The 15,689-nt window shown below is 29.9% G+C and overlaps 2 protein-coding genes across 3 annotated transcripts; one reads left to right on the forward strand and one right to left on the reverse strand.

Annotated features, from left to right (window-relative positions):
• Nucleotides 1-1,056: 1,056 nt before the first annotated feature.
• Nucleotides 1,057-13,002, forward strand: GlyS (glycogen [starch] synthase). Of its 2 annotated transcripts, none has more exons than XM_065498619.1 (8): nt 1,057-1,210; nt 10,099-10,525; nt 10,581-10,654; nt 10,714-11,186; nt 11,269-11,671; nt 11,747-12,211; nt 12,283-12,418; nt 12,491-13,002. In XM_065498619.1, the coding sequence occupies exons 2-8, from the start codon at nt 10,099-10,101 to the stop codon at nt 12,580-12,582; spliced, it is 2,070 nt and encodes a 689-aa protein (XP_065354691.1). In that variant the 5' UTR covers nt 1,057-1,210; the 3' UTR covers nt 12,583-13,002. The 2 variants fall into 2 exon arrangements, with proteins under 2 accessions (XP_065354691.1, XP_065354690.1); XM_065498618.1 differs by lacking the exon at nt 1,057-1,210 and adding an exon at nt 9,855-10,019.
• LOC135949154 (uncharacterized) lies at nt 12,989-14,606 on the reverse strand. The gene is made up of 2 exons (XM_065498620.1): nt 14,474-14,606; nt 12,989-14,414 (listed from the first exon to the last, which is right to left on the reverse strand). Exons 1-2 carry the CDS (start codon nt 14,483-14,485, stop codon nt 13,140-13,142), a joined length of 1,287 nt encoding a protein of 428 aa, XP_065354692.1. The 5' UTR covers nt 14,486-14,606; the 3' UTR covers nt 12,989-13,139.
• Nucleotides 14,607-15,689: the final 1,083 nt, after the last annotated feature.

The following is a 15,689-nucleotide window of genomic DNA, read 5'->3' on the forward strand; positions in this document are numbered from 1 at the left end:
GACTAATTATGGACCGATCGTGTATATTTTGTTTTTAGTTTGTTGATATTGTGCTCTTTTACTACATTACCAGGCCAAATACTTACCTCTCTACATTATGAATACCGCTATTAGAAATTGAAATGTTTGTCAGTAAATAGTTTTTGTGTTTTCTTACTAGTCCAAGTACTCTGGATTTTTTTATTTTTGAGTTCGCTTTTCATTATTTTTTGATAGTTTGATTTTTAGATTTTTGTGTTTTCTCATCAAGCACGTCTGAGAAGAGAACCATTTTTTTATTATTTTTTTCCATGATACAACAATATAAGGTACACTCAGTAGAAAATAAATTCTCTATTATACAATTCTTGTAACGTCAAACAAAAGAAAATAAAAAAAATATGAAAAAAATCAAAGTTTGACGTTATAGTGCTAAATATTGAAAACTCTCCCTAGTGATTCTACCTTCTACAATTATTGTATCATGATTTTTTTCAATATTGCTATTTATGTTGCGACCGATATGGACATTTTTAAATATAAGTAGTATTCAGGTTGTTGATGTTATTAACACCACAAAATCGAAAAACGGTTATTTATCCATTAAGAGTACAATCAATCCATCAAATACACGAACGAAAACTTTTTTTAGCAAAACTGCCGGCATAACATCAAATGCAGGAGCAAGGCAGCTTTTTAAAAGTATGGCATCTTGTTAACATAAAATAAATAAACAACACTTATCATTCGCGACCAGATTGTCTTTACTAAAAATGTTCGATTTTAACGGAGTATTTTTATTTGCATGAATAATTATTTCAGATAATTCAATCCGCATTTTCTAATAACTTCATAAGATTGTTTTTTTATCGTGTTTAATAAATAAACGTACACATCTAGCACTAAATTTATTTCAAGAATAATGATAATAGATTTTAATCCACAATGATGATGTTGTAGCCCTCTAAAGCTTTTGATATCATTTGAGTTATGCCGGTATTATTGCAAACGTTCGAAATACATAAACAGATACATATATATGGATGTATGTACATACGTATGATTTTGTTTTCGTCTAAAGAAAACTACAAGACATTTTTGAACAAATCATCGTGGATTCTTTTATATTCAATTGAGAACTTAACGTCGGCATCAAGTGTTTGACGGAAGAAGTAAAAAGTTATAAATTGTTTTGTTGTTGGGTGTCGGTGGGCTGCAGGTTTCTTAAAAGGTGATAATTTAAAAGTAACTTAAATTAAATACATACTACAATATAAAAAAGGAACAGTGAACGTGCATTATTATATTAATTACTCTAAAGTGCTTTAAAATCGTAAATAATAATAACAAAAAACGGAATAAGGAAATTATTAATAAAATTACATAAATAAAAGTCATATTAATATTTATACAAAAAAGCTTTAATTGATAAAAACATATGTACATACATATTTAAATAACAAAAATTTAAAAAATAAACCATATTTGTTTGTTCTTGTTTTCAACTTGACAAATAAATAAATAAACGAACGCATTCCACGCACTGTCGCCACAAAGTATACTGTCGCCGTTGTAGAATAAATATCATTGACCTTTATTTGACATTTATCAAGAACACACGAAAATATTTATATTTTTTTTTATTTTTTGCCGATGAGAGATAGATACAAACTTTTGAAAAACAGAATTCAAGTTCTAAGTGCTGTGCAGTGAATTTATTTATTCCCTTGATTTTTGTATTGATCTAACTAAACAAATCGAGGTAAAATTAATTAAACATTAACAATTTGCCATTGTTTTCTACTTCATATTTGATTACAATTATTTTGTGCAAAAAGTGTGTTGGAAAGAAAGTGTAACGGCATTAATTATAAAATGTACATACTAGGTACCTATACCTAATGTACATTGTACATAAATACTATGTATGTGAATTTTAATATATGCATACATATGTATGTATGTGTGTATGTACATAAAATGATAATAATGCAAGAGCAACAACAAATTATTCATCAAATAAAAAACAGGAATAACAGAGATTATTTTGTTAAAATAATAAATAATAATAATAATAAAAAGAGAGATGCCATATAAATTTGTTACAATTTGTAGGTAGGTACATACATGTATGTACATTAGACAAGCTTATTTTGTTCATTGGTAGCTAAAACTAACTAATGCTAAATTTCAATTGAGAAAAATTATTTGCTATTTTTCATTCGAAATTATTCTTTTACACATACCTTTTTCTCTTTCGAAATTTTTAATGTTAATTAAGTTCAAATATATGTACATATCTACCCCTTTTCGCGAAATTATCGTATGTTACATTTTGACATAGTAAAATATTATACCTACCGGTATTCGCTATATACATATATGGAAATATTACTAAGTTAATTTTATCGTACCTACATAGGTATGTATGTGAAATTTAATTTACTAAATCGGTTATTGTTTCGGATTTAAAATATGGTATTGATGATTCCAGCCAAAGCAAAGAAATATAATAATAAAAACGCTCTCCTGTAAAATTTGGTTTTTGTAACATACGATAATTTGGCGCAAAGTGGTCGATATATGTATGTATATAAATTAGACAAGGCCTAAAATTTGGATTTGCTTTGGATACCTATGTACATACATACAGTGTCGGACAAAACTAAAGCACGGGATAATACTTAATACACAACACTTCAATAAAAATAGTATTCAAGTTAGTATTTATATTTATTCAACTTTTTTATTAAGATAACATCTTAGTTTATTAAAAAGAAACAAAAAATAAATAACTTCATTAACTATAACAAAAAAAATTCATATCACATTTTCAACAGTCGTTTTTGGGCGCGACAAAACTAAAGCACATTTTATAAATATTAACTAAAACTAAAAATATTTCTAATATTTTGTGGCATAGCCTTTATTTTTTAAGACTTCTTTACATCTACGAGGCATGTACTCAATTAGATTCGTTATAACCTTCCCAGGAATAGTATTCCAGGCTATTTCCACTTGGCGGAAAAGGTCTTCCAAATTCTTGCAATTATCGCGCAATATTTTCCGATCTACAATTTCCCATAGGTTTTCTATCGGGTTGAGATCTGGCGATTGCGCTGGCCACTTCAAGACATTGATTTCATTTGCAACAAACCACTCTTTCACACATTTTGCAGTGTGTTTGGGGTCGTTGTCTTGCTGAAACCTCCAATTAAGTGGCATTTCCTCCACCGCATATGGCTGCATTACATTCTCCAGTATGTCTTTATACATGAAACGGTCCATTATCCCATTTACTTTGTGAATGGGTCCAATACCTTGACCAGAGAAACATCCCCAGACCATTATATTACCTCCTCCGTGTTTTACAGTTCCTTTAGTATACAGTGGATTAAGTCGTTGCCCTGCTGGTCTCCGTACTAACTGATATCCATCAGAACCCTTCAAGTTAAACTTGGATTCATCGGAGAACAGTACTGTCTTCCATTCTGTTACACTGCAGTTTAAATGTTCCTTCGCAAAATTAATTCTAGCCTGTCTATTTTTTGTGGAAATAAATGGTTTTTTTACAGTCCTATACGATTTTAAGCCACCTTCTACCGCTCTTCTTTGAATGGTTCTAGGAGTAATATTTAATGCCAGTTGGTTTGCAATGGACCTTGCAGATGTAAAGGGATCCTTTTTTAAAATTCGAATTATAGCCTGGTCTTCCCGTTTAGTGGTTTTCCGTGGTCGACCACCCTTATGTATGGTAACCAGTGAACCTGTTGACTTAAAGCGGCTTATAATTCGGGAAATTACGCTATGATGAATATTAAATTTCTTTGCAATTTTTGTTACAGATTCTCCTTTATTAAAATCTTCAATTATTTTTTCTTTTAAATGCACTGAATATTTATTACGAGCCATTTTGTACTTTCAATCGCAAAAAATGCACTGGGAATGGTAAAGATCAAAAGTGATAGTAAAACACGTGTTATTTTTTTGTAATAACTCTTAGAATGTCTTTAAGAGAAAGTTTTTCGTTATGTAATAATATTTTCTCTTCGTATTTTTCTGTAATTTAATGAAAGAGTATATATTCTATGTTATGTGCTTTAGTTTTGCCGCTGCACTTTTCAGGGTAATGTAAAACTTTTTGTGATTTTTTTATTTTTTATTAGAAATAAATGAATATTCATTCTATTTTATAATTCCTAACATATATTCTATCGAAAATTATAAAAAGAAAAATGAAAAAAGTGATTTTTGAAATTTTATTGTGGTTTTTGTTACGAGGTAATAGTCCGTGCTTTAGTTTTGTCCGACACTGTATGTCTTATTCTTATTTTGTTCATTAGTAGTTAAAACCAACTAATGCAAAATTTTAGTGCAATCAGATAACTAGAAATCGATTGAAATTTTTAAAATTGGGTAATAATAATAGGTACACAATGTCATGCAGTTATACTATTTATTGCAATCATTATTTAAAAAAAATACTTTGGCACAATAGATAATTCGAATTCACAAATAAAATTTTTGAAGGCTTTCATATAACTTTAGAAAATATAAAACTTATTACTGAACCGAACAAAATTCAGTTTCTTCTTAATTTGTGTTTTTAAAACAGGTTTACACTGACTTTTAATTAAGAAAAATGATAGACAAGAACGCTTACACGTAACAAAGTTAACTATTTGTGTTTACTAATAATATTACTATGTACCTACATATGTATGTACCTACATATGTATTCATGTACTATATATATGTATATAGTACATACATTCATATAACGTATATTAGTCAACAAACAGCAATAAATTTAAAAAAAAAATGCATTAAGAATAAATAAAACTGAAAGTACATAGGTATATTTCTGCTTATCGAAATACCTACATATACATACATACTTTTATATTTGATAAATAAATATGGCAATTATCTAATAACTGAAGAAAGTGTTTGCAAATAACATCAGACTATTAAATAAGTTTTGTTAGAAGTGATTTTAATATAATTTTAGTATAATATATATACATACATACATACACATACATTTTAAAAAAATTATTATTAAAAATCATAAATGACCTTTCTGACATTACTTATATTATTTTTTTAGTATGTGTTGTATACAATATTTCAAATTTAATTTCTCTGTTGTTGTTGTGTATGTAGGATGGATTGTAAATAGTTTATTGGTTATTTTTGTATGTACCTACATATGTGTCAAGTTTAAATATTTCAAGGTCATAACTAGGGAGCAGATTTTCATGCATTCATTATTAGGAAATATGCATTTAGACTAATTTTAATATCTTTGGATTTCGTTTGAATTTAAAAAATGTTTGTGTATAAAACATTAATTGAAGGTTTTCCCACAATTAATAATTTATAATAAAAAAAAATTAAAGCTTTTAATATTCAGATCATTAATAGTACATACGCATTTTTCGGAAGCTATTTCTACAACAAATTCACAAAAAATAACTTTTTGTCGAGACTAATATTTTGCAGCGATGACAAAAATTGTATTTTTATTAAAATATAACAATATATGTACCTATGCACTATCATATCGATGCAATTTTATAACAAAATATGTGATTCGGATAGATAATTAATTAGTCTACATAATATTTGGACGTTCGAGAAAAAACATGCATTTGCATATAAATCATACCAGATGCCATTATCCCATTGGGGATGTTAGCTGACTGTCCAAAACGTTTTATCCAATTTTTTATTCAATACTCTACATCAAAAGGAAGATTTCCGTAGATACATGACTTTTTTGATGAAACCAGCCTTGCTCAAGTAAACTTGACGTGTGTGAACCAGCATTTAATTATATATATATGTGTGTACGTTGTTGTTGTATCAGCAGTGTTTGCTGAGTTGACAGCCCTTGTCCGAGTGAACTCTGGTCATTCCGGTGCGTAGAACCGGTTGTCGTGGGAATGATACATATGTGTGTACGTAGAATGTATCAGTGATGCCAGATAATATTTTTAAAAAGCCAAGCCTTTCTCAAAAACTTCCTAATTTCCCTACACTTAATTTTTTTAATAATTATTTTTCAAGGACGTTTTGAGAATTATGTATGAAAGGATGTTATATAGCTATTTAATATTTGAAACGACACAATCAATATTCGATAATTATTTGAAATTGAGTGGAGTTTTGTATTCCCACAATTTTTTTTTATTAATTTTTAAATTACATTTTTGATAAAAAATATTATTAAGTAGAAATTTATGACCGATTATGGCAAGGCAGGGTTATTAAAAATAATAAATACCTATATTATTTTTAGTAATGTGTTTGCTAACAATGAATAAAAATAAAAAATTAACCCTATCAGACATTAAATAGAATTAGTTGAGATAGAAAACTGAAATTTTGTTTTGTATTGTTTTTGCTCATGAGCGCAAACTGTACATTAATATAAACGTACGCAGCTAAAAAAGAAAAGAGTAAGAACAATATTGAAACGTTCTGATAAAAAACGTTTAACAAACGTTTGGTAATTGATTTACTCATTATAATAGAGAACACAGTACAAAAAAAAAAACAAAACGAACAAAAAATACGTTTCTCTATCTGTTTTGTACTCAAATGTACGATTGTAACGGTAAATTAAATAATGAAGATGAGTGAAAAGCTAATCGTTTCGTTTTCTCTCTTTGTCACTTGAAAAGTTTTTGTTTTGTGTTTGCTCATGTACAATACAATATAAAAATTTTGATTTGTTTTGTACATTTTGCAAACGTTTGCGAAATGTTTTGTTTGTTTTCATACTCTGGTTTAAATCACATATATGTATATACAATCTTTTGATAACGCTATTAACTATAAAAATCTATCCGTCAACGCTACATGACTTCAAAAGGAAAAATCCTAATGTCCAATGTAATATATAATGTCTGAAAGGATTAATATATATGGTCTGTTCAATAAAAATAAACTATTAAAAATTATTTCAAATTTCCATAGAAAAATATGAAATTTGCATTGAAAGACAATAACAATTTGTAATAATAATTCGTATGCAGTTTTTTGTTATTTTAAAGTTAATATTCCCTACATCTAACATCACTGATAAGTATCTTAGCTAATTACAAACTACTTATTTGTAAAATATTCATAACACCCATTAACAACAAAAACTTAACTTGAAGTTAGCACTAACTATAGGACATAATTTAAAAACTAATGAATACAAAATTTAACCAAAATGGTAGCTAAAAATAATGTAACATATTTCAGTCAAAATGTAAAATATTCAGCCCAATCATGAGTAATAACTCCCGCGGATTTTTTATTCATGATTGGGCTGATTAAGATCTATAGTTAGTGCTTATGGTTGAGTTTATATTGTTAATGGGCCTAACTTAATGAGAATTAAATAAATTCATTACAATTATTCTAATACTACTTGAAATCAATTTAAAAAATAAATTTAAACAAATTTTCAATCATAAAATAAAAAAAAATAAAACGAATTGTTCAAATAATTGAAAAATATTTGACATAATTGAAAAATATTTTGTGTTCAAAAAATAAAAAATATAAAAGGGAATTCCTTGTAGTCTTCTATTATAATTGGGAATAATATTTATTCATATACATATTTAGTAAATTCTCGAGAATAAATTAAAAACATTATATTTTCCCGGGAATGAACATGTTTCGGGAAATTAGGAACCCTAGTTGTAGAATTTTTAATATATTTTAATCAACTGTCTGTAGAAGTCTGTAATTAGTTTCTGTTAAATGCATATAAAAATGCATTTTTGCGATAAAATAGTTAATAGTAGTACACTTATTTTTGTTTGTTTTTGTTTCATATATCAGAATACATACATTTTTTTTTATTTAATTGTTTTTTTAAGTATTTATTCAAGTGCTAGACAATTTAGAAGAATTGTCAACTATTTTTCATTTATAAATTTAATAAATTTTTTTATTATTTTGTACAATGTGCATTATTATATTGATTCAAGTGAAAATTTATTCGAATTGTTAATCCTATATGGTTCTATGATTTCGTCTATTTCTTAATTTGTTTTTAATAAAGATTTTAATTGTTAAAAATTGGGTTCATTAATCATAAATTATTGAAATAGCAAGAAGATACTTACGTACACTTACATGCATATGTACATATGTATGCATTAATGTATATTAAATGTATATAATATAAATAAAAAAAGAGCGCCAATTGTATGCATACGTATGTATTAATGTTGATAAATATTCGATAAACAAATTCATCTCAAACCTATGCACATATTTTGGCAATGACAATTTTAACATCACCAACAGTTGGCAATAGGCCCATTTGATGATGCGATCATTTGGTAATTAAATATGTACAGTATATACATACTATGTATGTACACATGTATTTTCAAATAAACATTTTCATTAAAAAAAAACATCAGTTTCCGCTTTTATAATAAAATTTTAACTAACTTTTTGTTTTAAATTCATACCTTACCCCCAGTAACACGAAGTCTGGTTATGTGTTAACTAGTAATATTGACAGTTTTCATACAAAACTATTTTTGACCGACAGTATAACTATTAGTTAACGCATAACCAGACTTCGTGTTAGTAATTTAATTTAAAAAATGTTTGTATGGGGATCCAACTTATTCGATTTTTCTTTTGTTCGACAACGATTCTAACAATTTCTATTGTTAGGCAATAAAGGTACATACATACCTATGTATAATTTATAATTCTTAAAAAATAAAGATTTCATTTCTAGTTGAAATTGAGAAAAGACAAATCGAATTCTAAAAATTCTAATTAATATTGAGAAATAACAAATTTAAAAGCAAACTAATATTGAGAAAAACCAAATTGAAAATAAGAATCCAAATTAATATTGTGAAAATAAAAATTTAAGATAAATATTAATATTAATATTGAGAAAAAATATTTGAAATTGAGAAATAGAAATTAAAAATTTGTATGTTATTTTTTAACTACATACAAATATGTATTTGTATGTATTTATAAGTTTGTTCGTGGCACAATCAATTGTTCCATTAGTGTGTTTAAACCTATTAGAAATTTATTACTTTTTAATATTAATTTAGGTTTTATTTAATTTATTTATTTCATCATCCCATAATCGGTCACTAATTTCTACTTAAAAATATATAAACAAAACTAGCTCTTCAATGTAATGAATAAATTTATAACAAATAATAAATAAAGAATTCTGGAAAGATTTTAGTAAAACAAAATATTTCCGATATTAATAACTTTGTCTTTCCATCAAATAAGTTTTAAAATTTATATAGTATGCCAATGGCTGGAGCTGTTTTCCTTTTTAAGGATTGAATATGTTTGTTCCATGATAGATTACTTTGGAAATACATCCCTAAGTATTTTCGTGAATTTTTGCATTATCAATAGTAATTTTAAATACCGTTGTATTTCTGGTTATTATTAAAACCAAAAAATGCATAATTTTATGTACAAGAATATGAAAGTTTTTTAAAGTCATGTAAAAAAAATCTAAAGAAAACTGAATACAGTTTTTGATGTTATTGTAAATATTTGTATTTATAATAATTTTGTATTACGTAATATGTACGTAGTTATGTAAGTGTTTTAAAAAAAAAAAAAATAAAAACTGGCATCTCTTGGTCCATATCAGTGTATTGACAACAAATAACAGATTGTTGTCGTAAATGTTTAGATTTGTAATCATTAATCCAGGTTGACTAGTTGGTGAAAATATTTACTTTGTTCTCTGGAAATTTTATTTATAGGAAGAAATTATTGATTTATAGAAGTGATTAAACATATGATTGTGATTCGTAATGAGTGTAAACCTTTGGTAACACTCAGTACGAATGATGTGGTTGCTGGCTTATCTTTAAGTTGATCACAAAATGAATCTAATTTAAAAATAAGTATTTTGCATTTAAACGTATTAAAGTGTCGGTATTGAAAACACCAAATTCTTAATGTTGCGGAGGCAATTATCTTTTCGATTTGAGGACAATGACCAGAATGGTTATGGGAACATGGTCTGTCAGGCTAATTGGGGAGCGTGGATGGTTAACCAAGCAAGTCACTAACATTGAGTTGTTTCCTTATTTATTCCAGATGAATCGACGTTATTCACGTGTGGAGTCCGGCGGGGACTTAAAGGACTACTTTGATCGCGGAGATATTGCTTCTCGTGAGAACCGATGGACATTTGAAATTGCTTGGGAAGTAGCAAATAAAGTTGGTGGCATTTACACGGTAATACGTTCGAAAGCTTATGTGTCGACTGAAGAAATGGGCGAACAATTGTGTTTGATGGGACCTTATAAGGAACAATGTGCCCGCACAGAAATTGAAGAAATGGAATTCCCACGTGGCAATCCTCTCTTAGATGCCGTCAATACTATGAGATCTAGAGGCTATAAAGTACACACTGGTCGCTGGCTTGTCGATGGCAATCCCCAGTTGATTCTATTCGATATTGGTTCAGGTGCATGGAAATTAGATCAATTCAAATCCGAACTGTGGGAAAAATGTCATATCGGTAAATTTTGTCTTTATTTTCTACTTTTTGGGGCGTTGACAAGTTTTGCTTTTAGGTATTCCTCACTTGGACGTTGAAACAAATGATGCCATTATTTTAGGCTACATGATTGCGGAGTTTTTGGAAGAGGTACAAAATATAAATCAAATAATTTTATCATATTTAACGATTTACCTTCAATAAAATAGTTTCGCAATCGTGCTGTTGATTATTCTCAAGCCAATGAATTGCAAGTTCCTCGTGTTGTTGCTCATTTCCACGAATGGCAGGCCGGTGTTGGGCTAATTGCATTGCGCACACGTCATGTTGAAGTTGCTACCGTATTTACCACTCATGCAACATTATTGGGTCGTTATCTGTGTGCTGGAAACACAGATTTTTACAATAACTTGGATAAATTCGCCGTAGATGACGAAGCTGGTAAGCGTCAAATCTATCATCGCTACTGTATAGAACGTGCTGCCACCCATCTGTCGCATGTCTTTACCACGGTCTCAGAAATTACCGGCTATGAAGCCGAGCACTTATTAAAGCGAAAACCAGATATTATAACGCCAAATGGCTTGAATGTTAAAAAATTCTCAGCTATTCACGAATTCCAAAATTTGCATGCAATGGCCAAGGAAAAAATTAATGAATTCGTTAGGGGTCACTTTTATGGGTAAGAGAATCGATTTCCTCATTTCCTTTTCATCATAAAAATTATTTATAATTTCGTTTTCACACTGAATACTTTAATACAGTCACATGAATTTTGATCTTGATAAAACATTGTACTTTTTCATCGCGGGACGATATGAGTTTGGTAATAAGGGCGCTGATATATTCATCGAATCTTTGGCTCGTCTTAACGCCATGTTGAAACACGAAAAACCAGATACAACAGTTGTTGCGTTTTTGATTTTCCCCACCAAAACTAACAATTTCAATGTAGACTCATTGCGCGGTCATGCCGTGGTCAAACAATTACGCGACACCATCAATAACGTACAGCAGAATATGGGCAAACGATTATTTGACTCTTGCCTCAAGGGCCATATACCCGGAACTGATGAGCTACTTACAAAAGACGATTTGGTAAAAATTAAGAGATGTATGTACGCCATGCAGAGGGATAGCATGCCACCGGTTACCACACATAACATTGTAAGTAAACTATAATAAATAATTGTGTAAGAAAATGAACTAATCTGTACAACCACATCCTTACGAAATGTATAGACAGAAGATTGGAATGACCCCGTCTTAAGTGCGATCAGACGATGCAAGTTATTTAATTCGATTAATGATCGAGTTAAAATGGTATTCCATCCAGAGTTTTTAACTTCTACTAATCCATTGTTCGGTATTGATTACGAGGAGTTTGTGCGTGGTTGTCATTTGGGCGTATTTCCATCGTACTATGAGCCCTGGGGCTATACGCCAGCCGAATGCACTGTTATGGGTATTCCTAGTATTACTACAAATCTCTCTGGCTTCGGTTGTTTTATGCAGGAACACATTAGTGATCCCAAATCCTATGGTATATACATTGTAGATCGCAGATATATTGGCCTGGAAAGTAGTGTTCAACAGCTGTCCAACTTTATGATGGAATTCTCAAGATTAAACAGGAGACAGAGAATTATTCAGCGTAATCGTACCGAACGTTTGAGTGATTTGCTTGATTGGAGAACATTAGGCATTGTAAGTAGATGGAAAAATTCTAGTACATAATCGCAAGTATTCATTTGTTACATCCTTCTTTATGCATATAGTACTATAGACAAGCACGTCTTAAGGCCATACAAGCTGTTTATCCTGATTACGTCGATGAAAGTTCTTTATACGGTTCTCGCAGTAATTTGAGTTTCTCTAGACCCTTCAGTGAACCACCCAGTCCTTCTTCATCAAGTAAGTTTTGAGAATTGATAATTCGATTTACATATTTCAACGTTCTGACATTTGCGTTCCTTTTGCTTTTAGGGCATACTACTCCGGCCCCCTCAGTTCATGGTTCGGATGATGAAGACTCGGTTGATGAAGAAACTGAACTCAAAGAACTGGGCATTAAATAAATTTGTTTGTGTGTTCCTTCTTTTACAATAATGACCATGACCTGCAATAGCGCTCACACATTTTTATTACAATACTGTTTTAATTACATATTTTAAATTGACGCATTATGAAGATTAATTCGAACAAATCAACAACAATGATAATCAAGTACCTCAACAATTTGAAAACAATTTAATCCTCAAACTTTGACGTACAAACACTTAAAAAGAAACAATTTTTAAAACTAGTTAATTAAAAAAAAAAAACATTTATTATCAACAAACATAGCCGACGTTTTCACTTTTACGACTAAACATACTACTATAACAAATATTAAATTTTATGATGACATTAGGTAAATTAAAAAAAAAAATTAAACTAAAATATTATATTAATTAATTATTTAAAAAGTAAAAACAAAATTGATTTAAATGTTCAAATGTTTTTTTTTATTTTTTAAGTTTAAGTGCGCTTTTCTTATAGATATTTAGGAACTACTTCACTTTACATTGAGAAATTATTATTCAAAATTGCAATTCATGTCCTTTCCGAAAATTAAAAACAGACGGATACCTTTTTATTGCCTGTATCGACGGCTGTACTTAGATCTGGTAAAAGTATGACGACGTCTGCGTGGGGTTTCCTCAAAATCAATGTCGTCGAAATTATCATATTCCATATATTCATCCTGTGCCTCTGGTAAATGTGCCCAAGAATCGGTAGTAGTAGGAGGCGCATCTGTACCGCTACCTTCGAAGTCGTTGCAATTTTCACTTATGATCCCATTAGGTAATCTGCACTTAGTTTTATCTTGTCGCCAACCACCCTGATTCAAATCCAAATCATCTTCGAACTCAAAATCATTGTCTACAATATGAGGTCCCATAAGAGGATACCATGACGGCGGATTCATTTCGAAATTAGGTCTGGAGTATGCCATGAAACATCTGCTACACTGAGCTGGAATTCCCCGTTGTAAAATATAGAAGTATGTTAATCGTTGACAACGCTTACATATGGAATGTTCATAGCTGTTTCCATTTTGGCCACATACAACATATGGCCAAGAAGGTACGTATGAGCATTTATTTCGCGATCTAACGTTATGTTTCCAACGGGACTGATATGGGACATATTTTACAGTTTCGCGACAATTGTCTTCACTATAGTCTTCATTTGCATCGAATGGGTCTGCGTTTTCGCATAAAGTCACACGTTTGGCCATCATCACACGTGATTTACATTGTTTGCCACAGACCCGATGACGTTTGTGGTGGCAACGGGTTGCTGTCGAGAATGGCTTAATTTCACAATTTTTCGATGATCTCACAATTATGCAACATGGGTCGGTGTTGTTATAGCCCAGTCCATATTTACCACCTACTCTTGAAATATTCTGATGTACATGGACTATGTTTTCATTACGATAAGTTATATTGCCCTGATGACTCTCAATAACATTCCGAATTTGATTTGTCAATCGTATTATATTTGTGGTATTTAGGGGCGTTGCTGACATTGGTGTAAAGTCTGTATCGTTAATGCCCTGCACTACAATTTTCTCTTTTACTAGGAACGGACAAACTGGACACTCCTTAACACATACCACTGGATCTTCGACGCCTTCACACACTTTTTTGCATTTATATAAATTATCATGGCACTCTTGGTACTCTTTCAACGTTGGTTGGTCATAATGTTGAATTTGGGTGTGAATTACAATAGGCCTACCACCCACAACATGTTTGGTAGTATAGTTCGAAGCTGTTCCATCTAGTATTGTGGTATTTTCATTAGAGATCGTTGCTTGTGTTAATAAAAACAAATTGCACAGGAATGTAAGTACGAATACCTTAAAGTAAAAGCATTGATTATAAAATATTAAGAGATTAAAGACGTTTTTGTGTTTACTTTGGCCTTCATTATTTAAAATTTGATAAAACTCTCGCCTATCATATAATTAACGAGCAAAATATTACTTATTCGAACAAAAATTTAAACTATACTAAACCATTACGCTGAAAATGTTTTCCTTGTTATAAAAAATTAACAGAAATACTTTTCGATTACTAATACATACTATTATCGCAAAGATAAGTTTTTTTTTTTGTTTAATGCAATTTATGTAGTATTTAAAAAAAAAAAAAAACTACTAGAGGTAGCGGTAACCGTGAACAAATCGGAGTCACCCTTTGCTTCTATAACTGCTATCTTTACTTTACTAAGTACTATAACATTTCAGAAGCAACAATACTAGTGGTCGTAGTTATAAAAATGTATTCCTAGTTTCTTAGATGTGCGAGGAAAGTGCATGTTTTTTGTTATTGTTACAGAAGCAAAACACATGTTTACACAACTAAACGTCTTCTAATTGAACTGGTAGATTGAAAGCAGTCTATTGCAATTGCTACCTTCGATATTCAGTACTCATATACCTAGTAAAAAATTAAGAAATTGAGAGAAATGATTTTACAATACAATACGCAAAAACTGTTGCCGTATAACTTCTTGCAAACTAAGTGGAATATATAAAGGATAAAACGCGACTGACGGTCTATATAAAAACCCAGACATCGAGTTTTTCTTCCGTCTTCTGGACCACAATACCAACTCCCAGGCGGAAATCCGTTCTATCCCGGTATGTATTAATTGGATTAAGACAAATATGGGACGGATAGATGTCAACAGCTAGTGATATGCTACGCATCATCTGGGTGACGTATAACTCTGGGATAAATGTGCAAGAGAAGCTCATGTGACTCTCTGGTTTAGCGAAACAGTGGACAAGACCACAAGAATCATAACAACGAAGATTATTTCTCCTCAAAATGAGAAAGTCCGAATGAATATCAAATAATTTAAATTGTGGGTAATAAACACGCGAACCATTTTTTTTTATTTTTATGATGAATTGACCTGTATGTAAACTTTAAAATATTTGAACCAAAAAAAAAATAAAATATGAGCGAAAAAAATATCATAATTTCTTGGAAAAACGATATCATAAGCAAATGTTCAATTTAGTCCGTAAATATCACATATGACCTAGATGATATCGTTTCGACATCTGTATACAATAATATCGTTTGGATTATTGGGTTCAACCAATATCTTGCCATTTTCTTAA

The sequence above is a fragment of the Calliphora vicina genome, chromosome 1 (genome assembly GCF_958450345.1).
Source record: "Calliphora vicina chromosome 1, idCalVici1.1, whole genome shotgun sequence".
In the NCBI taxonomy this organism is placed as follows: Eukaryota; Metazoa; Arthropoda; class Insecta; order Diptera; family Calliphoridae; genus Calliphora; species Calliphora vicina.